The following is a 17,181-nucleotide window of genomic DNA, read 5'->3' on the forward strand; positions in this document are numbered from 1 at the left end:
CATTTTTTATTATTAATTTATTGGAGAGAGTGCGTTCAAGTGTGTGCATGTGCGAAGGGGGGCAGAGGGAGGAGAGAAGCAGGCTCTCTGCTGAGTGCAGAACCCACTTGGGGTTCAATCTCACCTCTCTGAGATCATGACCTGAGACGAAATCAAGAGTCGGGGGGCTTAACCAACTGAGCCACCCAGGCATCCCAATAAACACCATTTTAATACTGGAGATAATTTCAAAGTTTGTATATTACAAATGTTATTACAAGAGTACCGAAAAGGATGAAAAACCACAGATGACTTTTTTGTGCCTTTAAGGCATCTTCAGTCCCGAACACACACAAAAAATGTAAGAAACAATTTGGGAATGGGGGAAGGGAGGAGGACCTGAGTTCTAAGTCAATTTCCAAAGCAAACTCATTCAATTCACATATAGCACACGTTCAAATATACACTTGCAAATTTCCTACTGATATTTTAATGTAATCACTTAGAAACATGAATATTTAAGTGATTTCAGATAGTCATTCTCAGCAATCTTTTAAGAAAATTTCAGGTAATTCAACATCTGTACAGCTTGGAGAAATGTGGGCTTAAAAATATTTTAGTTCAGTGGATTTATGCCAGATGAACATCCATGATCATTAACAAATCTGCAAAACGCTCTATATCGGATCTTAGCTGTTCAACATTTCTGATCACTGACAAGATAAAAACCAAGGAATTATATTGAAACAGAAAAAGCCTGCAGAAAAATCACCAATTTCTATTTCAGCAAAGTAGAAGCTGCAGCTGGCTATCTGTCATATTGAGACAAAGGAGAAACATAAAAAGCAAGCAAGCCTTTCCAGGACAACTTGAGGAAAATGCCCTAATAATATCGACCAGAAGAGGAAGTAACCCACTCGGGAGAAGAACCAGGGAGCAGAGTAAAACAGAAGGACTCCCCATCATCTACCATGTACTCTATGAATAATATACATATGGGGTTTCTGACCACTTTGAAAGAAAATAATACACAGGGATAATTGAACTGATAAAGTTAATTTCAGTATAAATAGGAAAGAAGTGATTTTTCTCTAACACTGGTGACTGCTGACCAGGTGAAATTACCAAAAAAAAAAAAAAAAAGTTAAGATAAGTTTTCTTTATAAATAAAAACTATACTTACCACAATCCATTCAGCAATATTTTCGTAGAGCTCTGGACTAAAAATTGCTTTTTTAAGCCTGGCTAGAGGACCATCAGCATCTACTAGTCTGCACCGCATGAAAACATCACAGTAGCCTCTAAAGTCATTGCAAGGGGACCCAGGTTGCAAGGTGATCGTTCGACCAACGAAGTGCATGCTCCACCGCGAAGACCCTGTACTGGCACAAGTTGATGGGTCCACTGGAAAAGAAGTGCCAAATATAAGTTGAAGATCAGATTTCCTACCAGGCTAGCTGGGGAGAGAGGGAGGAAAGGAAAAAAACTGCCTAAAATCATTACTATGACATGTTATATAGACTTGCATTGGTTAGGCTGGATAACACCATTGGTAATTCGCCTTAAACATACAATATAAACAAATAGCCAGCAACACCTGATTTTGTACCTACAATGGCTAATGGTGTTTATATTAATTATTGCCATAAAGCTGGCAGGTTTTTGTCTAGCTTATCATTTTTAAAACGCTGTAGGGATCATAATACTAGAAACAAAATGCTACGCTACATTTAAAATTTTCCAAAGAGGACGAGTATCAGTGGAAATGACCTGTCCAAACTGGGTAACAATGTTTAATGCTTAAAACTTAAGAGGAAAATGAGTCCTGGTTGGCTCAGCTGATACAGCATGAGACTCTTGATCTTGGGGTTGTGAGTTCAAGCCCCACGTTGGGGGCAGAGTTTACTTTAAAAAAAAAATTTTAGGGGCGCCTGGTTGGCTTAGTCAAAGAAGCATGCAACTCTTGATCTCAGGATTGTGACTTCAAGCCCCATATTGGGTCTAGAGATTACTAAATAATAATAAATAAATACACAAACTAACTTAAAAAAATTAAGGAGAAAAATTAGGTTTTAAAACAGATTTTATATTCTTGTGTTTTTAAAATCCTTACTCTTCTTCATACAGCAGACATGGCATAATTCCTTATCATCTTTGCCATCTGAGCTGGCACAGGTACACTCCTCCAGGCCATACTTCTCACAGATAGAACCTGCACATTGCTGCAAGAAAAATAAAAGACCAGTTATTAATCTCTCTACAGTCAAACCTATTGTTCACAGTGACAGGTATACACCTCTGATGCTAAAATAATTAAGTAGAGGGGCGCCTGGGTGGCTCAGTGGGTTAAAGCCTCTGCCTTCGGCTCAGGTCATGATCCCAGGGTCCTGGGATTGAGCCCTACATCAGGCTCTCTGCTCAGCAGGGAGCCTGCTTCCTCCTCTTTCTCTGCCTTTCTGCCTACTTGTGATCTCTGTCAAATAAGAAAGTAAAATCTTAAAAAAAAAAAAAAATTAAGCAGAAACACCATGGGGAACAAAAAAGTATAGATTAATATCAGAAGTGGATCATATAAACACACCCGAAAAACAATTAAGTGCAAATAAGGTAGCAAATCTTTTTTTTTTTTAATTTGACAGAAACCACAAGTAGGCAGAGAGACAGGCAGAGAGAGAGAGAGGAGGAAGCAGGTTCCCCGCCAAGCAGAGAGCCCGTTGTGGGGCCCGATTCCAGGACCCTGGGATCATGACCTGAGCCGAAGGCCTCAACCCACTGAGCCACCCAGGAGCCCCAAGGTAGCAAATCTTTTAAAGAAATGGCAACTTAAAAAAAAATCTGAACAAAACAAAAACAGAGAAAGTGATTAGATGAGCATCAATTTTATATTGGTTATTATGGCTCCTTTATAAGAAGAGAAAAATTAAATTTTTCTCATGTAAAGTGAATGTCTAGCCAAGAAAGCTTTAAAGGCTTCACATTCAGATAAAATGACCAGAAGAGTCCTTTTATGTAGGCTGTTAAAATACTAATTTATAAAACTCAAAAGCAGTGCAAAGTCATATGCCTAGCTATACAACTATTTTTCTCTAGAGACTATCAAACACATGCAGTGGAAAGATGAAAGGTTAGTCAGTAACTAACCGAATGCCACCAGGCACTTATACCACACGGTATATTTATGGCTTTATGAGGGAACAGAAAGGGATATTATTAAAACAGGGACCAGGATCAATTACTAGAATGCTGCGGCTTTAAGTAACAAACAATTATTCTGAAAAAGCAGGTTTTATAAAACTAAATGAAAAGGTTATAAAGCAAATGCTTACCCCATTAATGCACACTTGTGTATGCCTATTACAGTCCGTAAAGTTTGGTTTAGGATCAGAGGCTGGGCAGAGAGCTGTGATGCCATTACATATTCCTTCTTTTGCACAGTCTGAATCATCCCGACACTTCTCAGTTTTTGATTTGAACGCACACTGTGCTGTACAACAGGGACCTTGGCTTGGGCTAGAATGAACAGTAAACTTTAGATTAAGGAAAACTACTTGCTTATTTCCTATATGCATAGATATGGTCCTAATTTTTAAATTGTAAGTCTCATCTTTTATGTAAGTATGTTATTGGTATAAAACTTCAGATTTTGAACTAAGAGGCTACTAAATTTCAACATTCTATAAATGTAAAAGAGTGACTGTCTTGTTTTTGTAATCAAGGCATACTGTATTCAACACTCTTATTCTACTTGCCTTTAGTGAAAGGCTATCATAGAAAACAGATTTAATATTAGGTGAGCTATCAGTGTGTTTGACAGTTAACATCATACATTAGTCAATTCATCAATTTTTCTCACATTTATATGCTAACATCAAACTAGGATATACAGACCAACCATTTAAAAAGAAGTGCACTGGCAATATTTTGTTGCTTACATCTACCATTACCAAAGTAATTTTAACAAGTGAAATAATTATACGACACTAAGTTACAAGAGTCTATGAAATCAGTATTACCTAAATATTTAAAGTTAAAATTCTAAAAATACGGATGAAAGTCACATTTTTAAGTTAGGAACTGAACAGTGTGTATTTTATTGAGCGTCTTGTCTTTTGCCTGTTTTTTACACCCACCACACAAGCTACAATTACAAGGAGCTCAATCTGCCAACCACAGTGCACTCATCAAAGCTACTCCAGAAAAATATACAAAACAGCAGCAAACAAAGACAAAGTTTCCAAACCCTATGTGTCTCTTAAGGTCAGTTTTAAATGGGTCCTAACGGCCCCGGGCTGACCGGTGGCAGCGTGAGCACTCCCGGGACAGGTAGGGTACCTGCACTGCTTCCCAGGCTTCAGCTTGCATTTCTTCCCCTCTGGCTGGTTTGCATCGTAGCAGCACTCATCTTTACACTGGTCACTATAGCCACAGTCACATTCTTCACCTTGCTCCACCATCCCATTTCCACAAATAGGTTGGCCAGATTCTGAGGAAAATCAATAAAACAAAGTAAACACTGTCAGCACACATTAATTTGATTTAAAATGCACAAACTTTGGAGCCTCATAACAAAGGGAGAAAGGATAATTTGATGAATACAAAAAAGTAGAACTAGGAATCTCGAAATCAGTAGAAGACCTAAATTCAATTCTAACAGTACCTCAGTCAATAACTAGCAATGTAGCCATGGGCAAGTCACTTCCCTTTTGGGGGACCTCAGCTTCTTAATCTGTACAGTGAAGAGGTTTGACATTATGGTTCCCTCTAAAGTCCCTTCTGGAAGTGGTAACATTCTATTTAGGCTACACTGAGCTTTACTGAACAATGATTGCACTGTTCACATTACGCAAATATGAACTAAGTTAGTGCTTCATCAACCAGGAAAAAAATTAAACCTTCTGTGTTAACAGAAAATTTCAAATATACACAGAAGTAGTAGAAGTACAGTGAACTCCCATGTACCAATCACTTGGCGTTAACAGCTATCAACAATATGCTATAAACAATTCCACCCAACATATTCATTTATTCTTGTAAATACTCCAGGATGAATCTGAGAGACCGGAGTTTTTTCTTTTTTAAATCTAACCATAATAGCATTACTACATCTAACAAAATTAATAATATGCTTTAACAGCATCTAATAGCCAATCCATATTCAATTTCCTCAACTGTCTTTTTACATCTGGTTTGTTTGAAACAAAGTTCCACATAAGGATCCTCAACCCCATGGTTGCTTTTGGTTGGTATGTGTTCCTTTAATATATGAGACTCCCTCCTCTCTTTTTAATTTTACACTACTTATTTGTTAAAGAAATTGGGTCCTTTTGTCTTACAGAATTGCCATGTTGTGTTTAGCTGATTATTTCCTAGTCAATAAATATTTTTTTAAATGTACATTAATTTGTTCCTCAGCTAGACCCAAGCTCTCTAAGGGAAGAACTACATATTATTTCTATTTTTTTTTTGTATTCCCAAAAGGCTAACAGTATCAGGTCAAATCTTGGCTCATTAACATTAGACAGTCTGGTCTAAGCACAGTGAATAATTTTAGAAAAACCTGTAGGCTCTCTTAAAGTTCTCGAATTTTATCAATGGGCTTTAACATCTGTAGAGGAATGCTACTCCTTGTAAGATGAGAAGATCACCGAACTTTAGCATCTGCAGGGAAATGACAAGAATCAAATGTCTTCACTTTTTAGAAAAGAAAACTAACTTCCAGACAGTCTGTGACTTGCCAGAAACTATATGCCACAGTACAGGCAAATCAGAGACCAAACCTAGATTTCCAGGATCTAAAATCTGGTGTTCTTTTCTTTCTGCTACATCAAATTGATGTGGGAAACCGTTCTAGCACAGGCTTAAAATTGAGAACTGAGTAAATATAAGGGAAAACCTGAACTTAACACAAAGCATATCTGAATCCAAACTATTCTAGAAAGACTAGCTTTATATTTAGAAAATTCATTCTTATCCTTAACCACATCAAATATTAAAGGAAATCTTAGAGCTAACTAAAGATCTCTCCCTCTCTTTTATTTTGTACCACCTATTCTGTTCTCTAAAACTAGAAGCATGAACATAGACATATATCCTAAATGAATAATAATGACTTTGTTCTTAAGTCTCGTAATCATCATTTCAGAATTCACAGGACATGTAATTTAGGAGAAAAGGAAAAATGATAAAGTCAGAAAACCTCTGAGGCAATATTTACTGCACATTGGCTTTTATTTCATAGAGAAATATTTTTTCAAGTAAGCTAGGACACATGGAAAAGGTGCTGTTTAAATGCAAAAATTATAACAGACACATATCTCACTATAATTTAAGAAACAGATTTCCTTACATAATACCTACAATATGCTCATTTTTAAAAGACAACTTCAATCAGAAAGTTTACTCTGAAAATCCAGTTTACAAATAAAGAAACTACGTAGCACTTTTACATGTCTTAGAAAACCTACCAGTGATAATAACAACAGCAGTTAACAAAAACGATACCATCCATGTAATTGGAATCTGCCCTTTTAAAAGAAATAGAAGGCCTTAAAAGAAAAAGCCAATCAATATTAAGTAAAAATTCAAACTTGAGCCTGAACAAAAATTTAATTTTAACTCTGAGAAAGATTCTGTGAAGAGGATAAAATGAAAAGCAACAAACTGGAAGAAAAATATGTGCAGATCAATATCTGACAAATGACTAGTATGCAGGCTATGTAAAGAACTCTCAAAACTCAACAGAAAAAAAAAAAAAAATCCAATGAGAAATGGCCAAGAAACATGGACATTTCACCAAAGAAGATAAACAGATGGCAAATAAAGCACATGAAAAGATGAACATTTTTAGTCATGAGAAAAATGCAAATTAAAACCACAATAAAATATCACTTTACACCTATCAGAATAGATAAAATAAAAACAATAAAAATGCCAAAAGGTGACAAAGATGTGGAGAAATTAGATCACTCATACACTGCTGATGGGACCCTAAAATAATACAGCCGCTGCAGAAAACGCTTTGACAGTTCTGCAGAAATAAGAGCAAACAATTATTATACGATCCATCAACTGGACTGGGGGGCATTTATCCCAGAGAAATGAAAACTTATGTTCGCATAAAAAGCCTATACACAAATGTTTATAGCTACTGTATTCATAATAGCCAGAAACTGAAAATAGCCCAGATAGCCTTTAGCAGGTGAATGAACTTTCTAAATATAAAGCTCTTCTTTCTAGAATAATTTGGACTCAGATACGCCTTGTGATGGGTTCATGTGTTTGAGCTGTGTTCCCTTGTAGCCTGTGCTACAACTGTAAACAATTGTGGTACAGACACACCATGGGATACTCCTCAGCAATAAAAACAAACTCCTGATAAAGGCAACAATCTGAATGAATCTTCAGGGAATTTTGCTGAGTGCAAAAAGGCAATCTCAAAGGTTACATAATGTATGATTCCATTTATATAACATTTGGAGTGACAAAATTTTAGAAATGAAGAATGGTTTAGTAGGGCATCGGTGAGGGGATAGCAGGAGGAAGGGAGGTGTGTTTGCCCTCAACTAACTTAATAACGTGAAACAGGACAAGGTAGAATATTTAGAACATACTTAGAACATATTAAATGCTGCAAGAGAGGCATAACAGATGAATAAACAAAATGTGGTATTATCCATACAATGGAATATTATTCAGCCATAAAAAGAATGGCATTCTAATATAAACTATAATTTGAATCAATCTTGAAAGTTTATGCTAAGGGAACTAAGCTAGACATGGAAGGCCAAATATCGTACAATCCCATCTATATCAGGGGCCCAGAACAGGCAAATTCATAGAGACAGAAAACAGATAACAGGTTACCCAGTCGGGAGAGAGGGAAGCAGGAGTTAGTGCTTTTAATGATTACAGAATTTCTATCTGGAGAGATGAAAAAGTTTGGAAATGGGTAGTGGTGATGGCTGCACATCGCTATAAATGTACTTAATATCACTGAATTTTAACTTAAAATTAGCTTACATACAAATTTTGTATATTTTTATTTTTTATTCTTATTTATATTATACATATTTTATATCTTCTTTTCTTTAGCATAAGGCAAAAAAGAATTTCACAGCAGCTTTATTCACAATAGCCGAAACCCAAAAAGCCCAGGTGTTCAGGTGTTCAACAATAGGAGAGCGGATGAGCAAAGTGTGATATATTCAGACAATGCAAGCAATATTAACTACTCAGCAATAAAACAGATCGCTACTGATGAATCTCAAAATATGCTGAATGAAAGCAGCCCTCCACAAAAGAATATAAACCATATGATTCCACTTATATGAAGTAATACAAACAAAATTTCTCTACAATGAAATAAATCAAAATGATGGTTGTCTCTGAGAATGGTTGGGGGCAGAAACGGACAGTGAAAAGAAATGAAAGAACTTTGTGGGGTGACAGAAATATTCTGTATTTTGATAGGTGCTTAGGTCATACAGGTAAATGCGTTTGTCAAAGCTCATTAATGGTGGACTTACTGTGCAACATTTCACTTACGTTTAAAAAAAAATAAGTTATAAAGTAAATACAGCAAAGTTTTTAATAGTTATAAAATAGAGGTGGTAAGGGCATGGGTGTTTCAAGTTTTCTGAATGTTTGCAAATACATGTTGGGAAAGCATACATACCAACAAAACAGTTGTTTCTCTTCTTCTCAAGAACTTGGCTTATATTTCTAATACTACAGAGTGAGAATTTATTGTTGTTAAGTTTGTCCCCGGACGTTGCTCTTGCATACATGATGTAATTGCCATTTTCTTTCTGTCCTAAATTCTTAGACTCTCCTGGAGTGCACTCTGTTCCAGAATCATGCTGCCAAACAGAATATAGAGTTACATAAACAGGAAGTAAAATAAGGTTTTCAGGTCATCTGATTAAATGTAATTTTCTCACCAGAAGAACAATGGAAGCTTGTGGACTCTTCCCTAAAAAAGATCCTACAATTGTTTTAGACTGTGAGAAGGAAAACAATTTGCTCTTTTAGGAGCCACTGTCTTAGAAGGGGAGGAAAAATGAGGGAAGGTCTACCCACAACAATGTACAACTCTGTAAAGGGGGAGTAGAATGGAGGATAAACCATCATAAAGTCTGTCAAAAATAAGCTCGCCATGCACTCCTATGTTTATTGCAGCATTATTTACAATAGCCAAATTATGGAAACAGGCCAAGGGCCTACTGACTGATGAATGGATAAGGAAGATGTAGTACATATATACAATGGACTCTTATTTAGCCATAAAAAAAATGAAATCTTGCCATTTGCAACAACATGGATTGAGCAAAGAGAATAATGTATGTGAAATAAGTCAGTCAGATAAAGGCAAATACCACACAGTTTCACTCATACGTGGAATTTAAGAAACAAAACAAATGAACAAAGGAAAAAGAGAGGGAGAGACGACAGGAAATAGTCTTTTAACTATAAAGAACAAACTGATGGTTACCAGAGAGGGAGAAATAGGTGATGTGATTAAGGAATGCACTTATCATGATGAGCATTGAGTCAGAAGTGTTGAATCACTATACTGTATACCTGAAACTAATATAACACTGTATGCTAACTACACTGGAATTAAAATTAAAAACTTAATAAAATGAAAAAAATAAGCACCTACTTTCAAAACTAGTGACAGGAATGCAAACTACTTAAAATGACTAAATATTCTTTAATATACATGCTAAATTACTATGATTAGTTCAGAGAGAAAAGATGAGGAAAGATGAGAAACAAAAGAGAATGGCATGAAGCTAAGTACATAAAAGATAGGCATCTAAGAGAGTTGACTTACTAACTAGTACTTAAGAAAGATTAAGTAAATGCTATTTTTTAAAAAGATTTTATTTATTTGAGATAAAGGGGGGGGAGAGAGAGAGAGAGAGAGAGAGAGAGAGAGAGACTATAGCAGACTCCACACTGAGCACAGAGCCGAACTTGGGGCTTGATGCCACACTACAAGATAATGACCTGAGCTGAAGCCAAGAGTTGTTTGAGCCACCCAGGCACCCCAGTAAATGCTATTTTTAAATGACAATTAAGAAAAGCCAAGTGATGGGGCACCTGGGTGGCTCAGTGAATTAGCCTCTGCCTTCAGCTCGGGTCGTGATCTCAGGGTCCTGGGATGGAGCCCCATATTGGGCTCTCTGCTCAGCGGAGAGAGCCTGCTTCCCCCTCTCCCTCTGCATGCCTCTCTGCCTACTTGTGATCTCTCTCTCTCTCTCTCAAATAAATAAATAAATAAAATCTTTAAAAAAAAAAGAAAAAAGGAAAGAAAGAAAAAGAAAAGCCAAGTGGTAAAACTAAAACACTCTTTGCAAGAGTAAAACAACAGACATACGTGTGTGTACAGAGAAAGTCTATGGTGTTGGCAAATATTACTTAAGTATATACATACCAAAAAGTACCAAGTACCAAACTATAGCTCCATAAATTTTCTCAAAGTAAATATACTTATGTGACCAGCATGAAGATCAACTAAGAGAATATTACCAGATCGCACCGGCACCCCCACCTCCCTTCCTCCCCTGGGAAACAGATATTTAAAAAACAAATCAGGGACGCCTGGGTGGCTCAAGTCAATAAAGCAGCTGCTTTCAGCTCAGGTCTTGATACAAGCATCCTGGGATCAAGCCCCAGAATAGGGCTCCCTGTTTCTCCCTCTCCCGTTCCCCCCTGCTTGTGATCGCTCTCTCTGTCAAATAAATAAATAAAATCTCAAAACAAGGAAACAAACGAATGAACCTCACAATGCTCCTCAAACAACAATTCAGAACTTGCCAAAAAGGGTGAAAATATTTGGATCCTAGAATAAAAGCTATGTTTAATTAAACTGTTATTTGAATACCCAACAATTCCACCTTCCAGAAAAGAAAGAATGCCCAAAGGCATTATGTTTCTTTTCAAAACCCATCTAAATTACTTTCATTTTCTACTCCCTAATCTGAAACAACCTTTTTTTTTAAAGATTCTATTCTTTTTTTTTTTTTTTTTTTTAACTAATATTGACATCAAACATGGGGCTCAAACTCATAACTAGAAGATCAACTAGCTTCCAACTGAGCCAGCCAGGTGCACCCCCTGAAGCAACTATTAAACGAAAGACCTCTCCTATCACGTTTATTCTCCCTGGTACCTCTTGCTGTTCCCCTGAACCTAGATTCAGCATTTAACAACTCTTGATTATTCCCCAATATTACCTTGCTTTATGTTTTCATTCTATAGAATTCAATTTGCTTTAGGATAATGTATGACACTAGATTTATTCTCAGCATTAGAATTTTAGAAAAAGAAAAAAATCCCAATACTGTATAACTCTTGATATTATCACAAAATATTTTCAATTCAATAAATATTAGAATGTGTCCAATATTTTATGAGGAACTAAAAATATAAAAATATGAGTTTAAGCATTGTTCCTAGCCCTCAAAGGCCTATATTCTATTTAAAAGAGATAGCATATTTTGATATCCCTGGCTAGTCTGACTCTCTGCCCCCTAAATCTATTACAGATATCACTAACTGGGGGGGGCCTAACTGGCTCAGTTGACAGAATACGTAACTCTTGATCTCAGGGTCGTGAGTTCAAGCCCCACATTAGGAAAAGCACTTGGTTGGTTGCTTACTCACATGCATACATACATAAACAAACAGATATCACTGATCAGTTATTACTTTACTAGCCAGAGGATATTGTAATAGATAATCATTAATGGCCATGGAGGGAGAAGAGGTTATAAACAAGCATGCCAATTATTCATATTTGTCATACTCAGAACAGGGGATAAACAAGCATACGGGTAAGCAAAATATAAGACAGAATATAAAGGCTACTTGACTATATCCCCAAAAAGTCCTGACAGTTCAAATGGTTTCACAAAGAAACTCTAAATTTGACAAGAAAACAGAAAAATTTTTCTCTGACTATAAAAACAATACATACTCTTTTAGAAAATTTAGAAGACAAATTTCAATCATACTCAACCATGCATAATAACTACTATTAACATTTTTGTCTACTTCCTACCTGACTTGTACGTAGTTATATATTTTAATACAAAATTTGAATTATACCACTTGTACAGTTATATACATGATTTCTTTCAGCTTAACTGAATAAGGCAAACACTGATTTTTAAATGATTGCAGAGCAATCCAGGATACTTTCCTACTGTGGGGCCATTTAGGCTGCTTAAAACTTTTTGCTATAAATAAAACTGTAATAGATACTTTAATGCACATAAATCTTTGACAGATTCTGCATTTTTCTTTTATAAAGTTGGATTCCCAAGGGTAGAGTTTCTGAGTTACAAGGTCAAACATTTTAAGGGTCTTGATACATAATGACAAATGAATGACAAAAGGGCTCTATCAATTTACATTATGTAACATGGATCAAGATTTCAGTAGGCAAAGGTGAGAAGGAATTGGCTTCCTGGCAAAAAGAAAATTTTAAAGGACTATAAGTAACTTAATTTGATAGGAGAGGACAGTTAACAATGGAAATATACTTAAACCCAAAAGATGGAAAACCCTGGGGCGCCTGGGTGGCTCAGTGGGTAAAGCCTCTGCCTTCGGCTCAGGTCATGATCCCAGGGTCCTGGGATTGAGCCCCGCATCGGGCTCTCTGCTCAGCAGGCAGCCTGCTTCCTCCCTCTCTCTCTCTGCCTCTCTGCCTACTTGTGATCTCTGTCTGTCAAATAAATAAATAAAATCTTAAAAAAAAAAAAAAGATGGAAAACCCTAAATGCTAAGATAAGGAAACTGTATGAGCAATACCAGCAGGTATGGGAAATAAGGTTGTAAACCGAAGTGACATGATCAAAACAATCAGAACTATAACCTAGACAAAGATTAATTTAGTAACAGCAAGCACATACTATAACTTTCATACTAAGAGACAGAAACTTGTCTCATTTATTATTACAACCTCCCAAGACAGAGCTTATAAAGTGGCTAACAACAGGTGTACAAAAAAGATTTGGGATAGGATAAATAAACACAAGCGATAGTGTGAACCATTAAGAGAAAGTAACACTGACATAGTACAGATGTACAACAGGAAAGATAAAGACAGATTTCAGATAAAGAAGTCAAAGGAGATGGGCTCAGGAATTTATAGTCCTGGCTGCTCTTAGTAAATTTAAAAGTAATTTAATAGTAAGCACTACTGTGTATATGCATGGTAGTGTGAATAACATGAACAAAGGAATGGGGTGTGATTGAGCATGGCAGAGTCTTTAAAAGTAGTCTGGTATGAGAGGAAAACATAACAGGGTAAGCAAAGAACTTGAACCAATTTATCCACTAAACAAAAAGCCAAAAGTAATATAAAATTATTACATTAAAAAAAATTTCTGGCAGTTGGATAAGGAATAGATTAGACAGGAAGTAAAAAGAGAACAGATTAGATTCCCCTCCAAGTGTGGTCTACAGACCAGGGGCAGCTACAGCAACACCTGGGAATGTAAAAACTGAGGTGAATAGGGTGGCTTAGCTGGTCAAGCATATGACTCTTGAGCTCAGCTCAGGTCTTGATCTCAGGGTCCTGAGCTCAAGCCTCACATTGAAGCCTACCTAAAAAAAAAAAAATGCAGAAACTTGTCCCCCTCCTCATGGAATCTGTATTTCAAGATCCTTGGTAATTTACAAGCACATTAAAATACGGGAGGCCCTACATCACTCAGCATCAGGGAAATACAAATCAAAACCACAATGAGATCCCACCTCACACCAGTCAGAATGGCTAATATTAACAAGTCAGGAAACGACCAATGTTGATTAGGATGCGGAAAAAGGGGACCCCTCCTACACTACTGGCGGGAATGCAAGCTGGTACAGCCACTTGGAAAACAGTATGGAAGTTCCTCAAAAAAGGTGAAAATGGAGCTACCCTATAACCCAGCAATTGCACTACTGGGTATTTACCCCAAAGACACAAACATAGTGATCCAAAGGGGCACCTGCACCCCAATTTTTATAGCAGCAATGTCCACAACAGTCAAACTATGGAAAGCGCCCAGACCCCAGATGTCCATATGTCCATCAACAGAAGAATGGATAAAGAAAATGTGTATATATATATATATATATATATATATATATATATATATATATGTATATATATATATGTATGTATGTACACACACAAACACACACACACACACAAATGGACTACTACTCAGCAATCAGAAAAATGAAATCTTGCCATTTGCAACGACATGGATGGAACTAGAGGGTATTAAGCTAAGTGATATAAGTCAATCAAAGAAGGACAATTATCATATGATCTCACGCATATGTGGAATTTAAGAAATAAAACACAGGATCATATGGCAAGAGAGGAAAAAATGAAACAAGATGAAATCAGAGAGGGAGACAAACCATAAGAGACTCTTAATCACAGGAAACAAACAGAGGGCTGCTGAAGGGGAGAGGGGTGAAGGAATGGGGTACCTGGGTGATGGACACTAAGGAGAGCACATGATGTAATAAGCACTGGGTATTACATAAGACTGATGAATCACAAACCTGTACCTCTGAAACCAATACTACATTATATGTTAATTTAAAAAAATAAATAAAATGTAAATTAAAGAAAAAAATTGGGGAGGCCTTAGCCTAAATGACAGAGGAGTAGCTGAAGAATACTACAACACCCCGAGTAAGGGTTGGAATCAAGGGGACTGAGAGAGAAAAGAGAACATTTACTTGCCCTTGAAAAAAAAAAATTAACCATAAGCAATAGTTCTCTGCTCATCTCTACAATTTCAATTACTCTCTTAAGAACAGATGCCTGGGTGGCTCAGTCAGTTAAGCCTCTGCCTTTGGCTCAGGTCATGATCCTTGGGTCCTGGGATCAAGCCCTACATCAGGCTCGGCAGGGAGTCTGCTTCTCCCTACCCTTTGCTCATGCTCACTCTCTCTCAAAGAAAGAAAGAAAGAAAGAAAGAAAGAAAGCAAGAAAGCAAGCAAGCAAGCAGATCACATATTTCCTGCAAAGACAAAACTGCTTTCAAAGTTTTGAACCTCTAACAAGAAAAAAATGTATCAAGCTCAAGAACAAAAGCAGTCAAGAGGCAGAGAGATTAAACACATTTTAAATAGTTTATCTAAGAGTATTAATAATCTATCAATTTCTGATAGGGATTTAGAAGAAGAAAGATTTGTTATTTAGTGAGATGGCACTTCCATTTTACAAACTAGGAGAAAATTAGAGAAGTGCATTTGAGGATTTTAAACTCCAACTATATAATTTTCTTTTAAACTCAAGAAAATTTCCATTTTTACAAGTGATATGGTACAAGTAAAATGAATTTACATAGTTGTAAAATAATATTTTCCCAAATTCATTATTTAATAAGCCCTACAAAAATCATAAGACTATCTTTCAGTATTTTGTATTTCTGTGTGCATTCATCTTTAGGTCACTTGAAAATCAATATGACGGACTGAGTACTAAATGACACAAAGGAATTGTTAACTTTGTCAGGTATCATAACTACATTACAGTTATGTAAAAAAATGTCTAATTTTTTAAGGATGTATACTGAAATATGTTAAGGATGAGTAAATTTGCTTCTAATCCCTTACAGAAAGAAAGAAACACAGAGAAAGGAGGTATGGCAACATCTTGGTCACTGTTGAATCTGAATCAGAAGTTGGCAAACCAGAGCCACAGCCCATTTTTATATGGCCCAAGCTAAGAATGGTTTTCCATGTTTAAAGGATTGTAAATACAACAAAGAAAAATATGCAACAGAGGCCAAATGTTACCCTCCAAATCTAGCATGTTTACTAGCACACTCTTTATAGAAAAAGTTTACTGACCCCTGTTCTAGATAATGGGCATGTAAGAATTTATTGCACTATTTTTCTCTACTTTTGTATATATTCACACTGAAAAAATTTAAAATATCAATCCACAATAGAGAAAGACAAATCTAACAAACTCCAATAATGCTTTAACAGAAACCAAGCAAAAAAACCCCAAAAAACAAAAAACAAAAAAAAAACACTCCATAGTTTGCTAACATTCAAATGTCCTTTTTTTTTTTTTTAAGATTTTATTTATTTATTTGACAGAGTGAGAGATCACAAGTAGGCAGAGAGGCAGGCAGAGAGAGGGGGAAGCAGGCTCCCCACTGAGCAGAGAGCCCGATGTGGGGCTTGATCCCAGGACCCTGAGATCATGACCTGAGCCGAAGGCAGAGGCTTTAACCCACTGAGCCACCCACAGGCACCCCTCAAAACATACTTTAAACAATGAAAAGTGAGGGGAGCCTGGGTGGCTCAGTTGGTTGATCATCCCATTCTTGATTTCAGCTCAAGTCACCATCTTGGGGTCGTGAGCTCGAGTCCCAAGTCCATACTGTGGGTGGAGCCTGTTTAAGATTCTCTCCCTCTGTCTCTGCCCCTCCCCCTGCTCATGGGCACTGTTCTAGGACCAGCAGACAGAGAAGTGAATGAAACAGACAAAATTCCTTGCCTACATAGACTCCTGCATTGTTATGCTTCCTTTTCGTATTTGACTTGCAAATATTCTATCTTCCTCCCTTTCAGTAGCGTCAAGTACATTCCTATGTTCCAATATATAAAAACTAAACAGTCAACTATATACTTCAGTTAAAAAAAAAGAAAAACTAGAGGCGCACCGGTGGCTCAGGAGGTTAAGCCTCTACCTTCGGCTCAGGTCATGATCTCAGATCAGCGGCCTGGGATAGAGCCCCACATCAGGCTCTCTGCTCAGCGGGGAACCTGCTTCCCCCCATCTCTCTGCCTGCCTCTATGCCTCCTCGTGATGTCAAATAAATAAACAAAATCTTAAAAAAACCCTAAATATCCATATGTACTTGTAAACAAATCACTCAATATAAAATTTAATAATCTTTACAAAATCTAATGCTTAGGCAATACTTACTGGAGATCCAAAGTTATGTCCAACTTCATGAGCAAAAGTAATGTGAGAGACTTTGGGGGGTACATGAGACCCATAGTTCTGAACAGTAATAATTCCAGTGTTTAAGGACTTCTTCTTACCATCTGAATACAGCTTACTTTTTTCACATATTCCTCCAGAGCTTCCTAATTCAGAACAAAAGATGGCCAAATTAGCATCTATTCACCCCCGAAAATAACTTTCTAACATATACCACATTAAAT

The 17,181-nt window shown here is 36.6% G+C and overlaps 1 protein-coding gene across 2 annotated transcripts in view; it reads right to left on the reverse strand.

The window, feature by feature from the left end:
- Positions 1–17,181, reverse strand: part of LOC111153288 (ADAM metallopeptidase domain 10) — a 133,583-nt gene that overhangs the window by 11,584 nt on the left and 104,818 nt on the right. For both annotated transcript variants that reach the window (XM_022512219.1, XM_022512220.1), the window contains 6 exons: positions 16,940–17,103; positions 8,654–8,837; positions 4,312–4,462; positions 3,306–3,489; positions 2,093–2,201; positions 1,163–1,383 (listed from right to left, as the gene is read on the reverse strand). In XM_022512219.1, the coding sequence (XP_022367927.1) occupies positions 1,163–1,383; positions 2,093–2,201; positions 3,306–3,489; positions 4,312–4,462; positions 8,654–8,837; positions 16,940–17,103 (1,013 nt within the window). The remainder of the gene's footprint in view (positions 1–1,162; positions 1,384–2,092; positions 2,202–3,305; positions 3,490–4,311; positions 4,463–8,653; positions 8,838–16,939; positions 17,104–17,181) is intronic.

This window comes from Enhydra lutris, unplaced genomic scaffold (genome assembly GCF_002288905.1).
Source record: "Enhydra lutris kenyoni isolate GAN:26980312 unplaced genomic scaffold, ASM228890v2 scaffoldscaffold31, whole genome shotgun sequence".
Classification (NCBI taxonomy): Eukaryota; Metazoa; Chordata; class Mammalia; order Carnivora; family Mustelidae; genus Enhydra; species Enhydra lutris.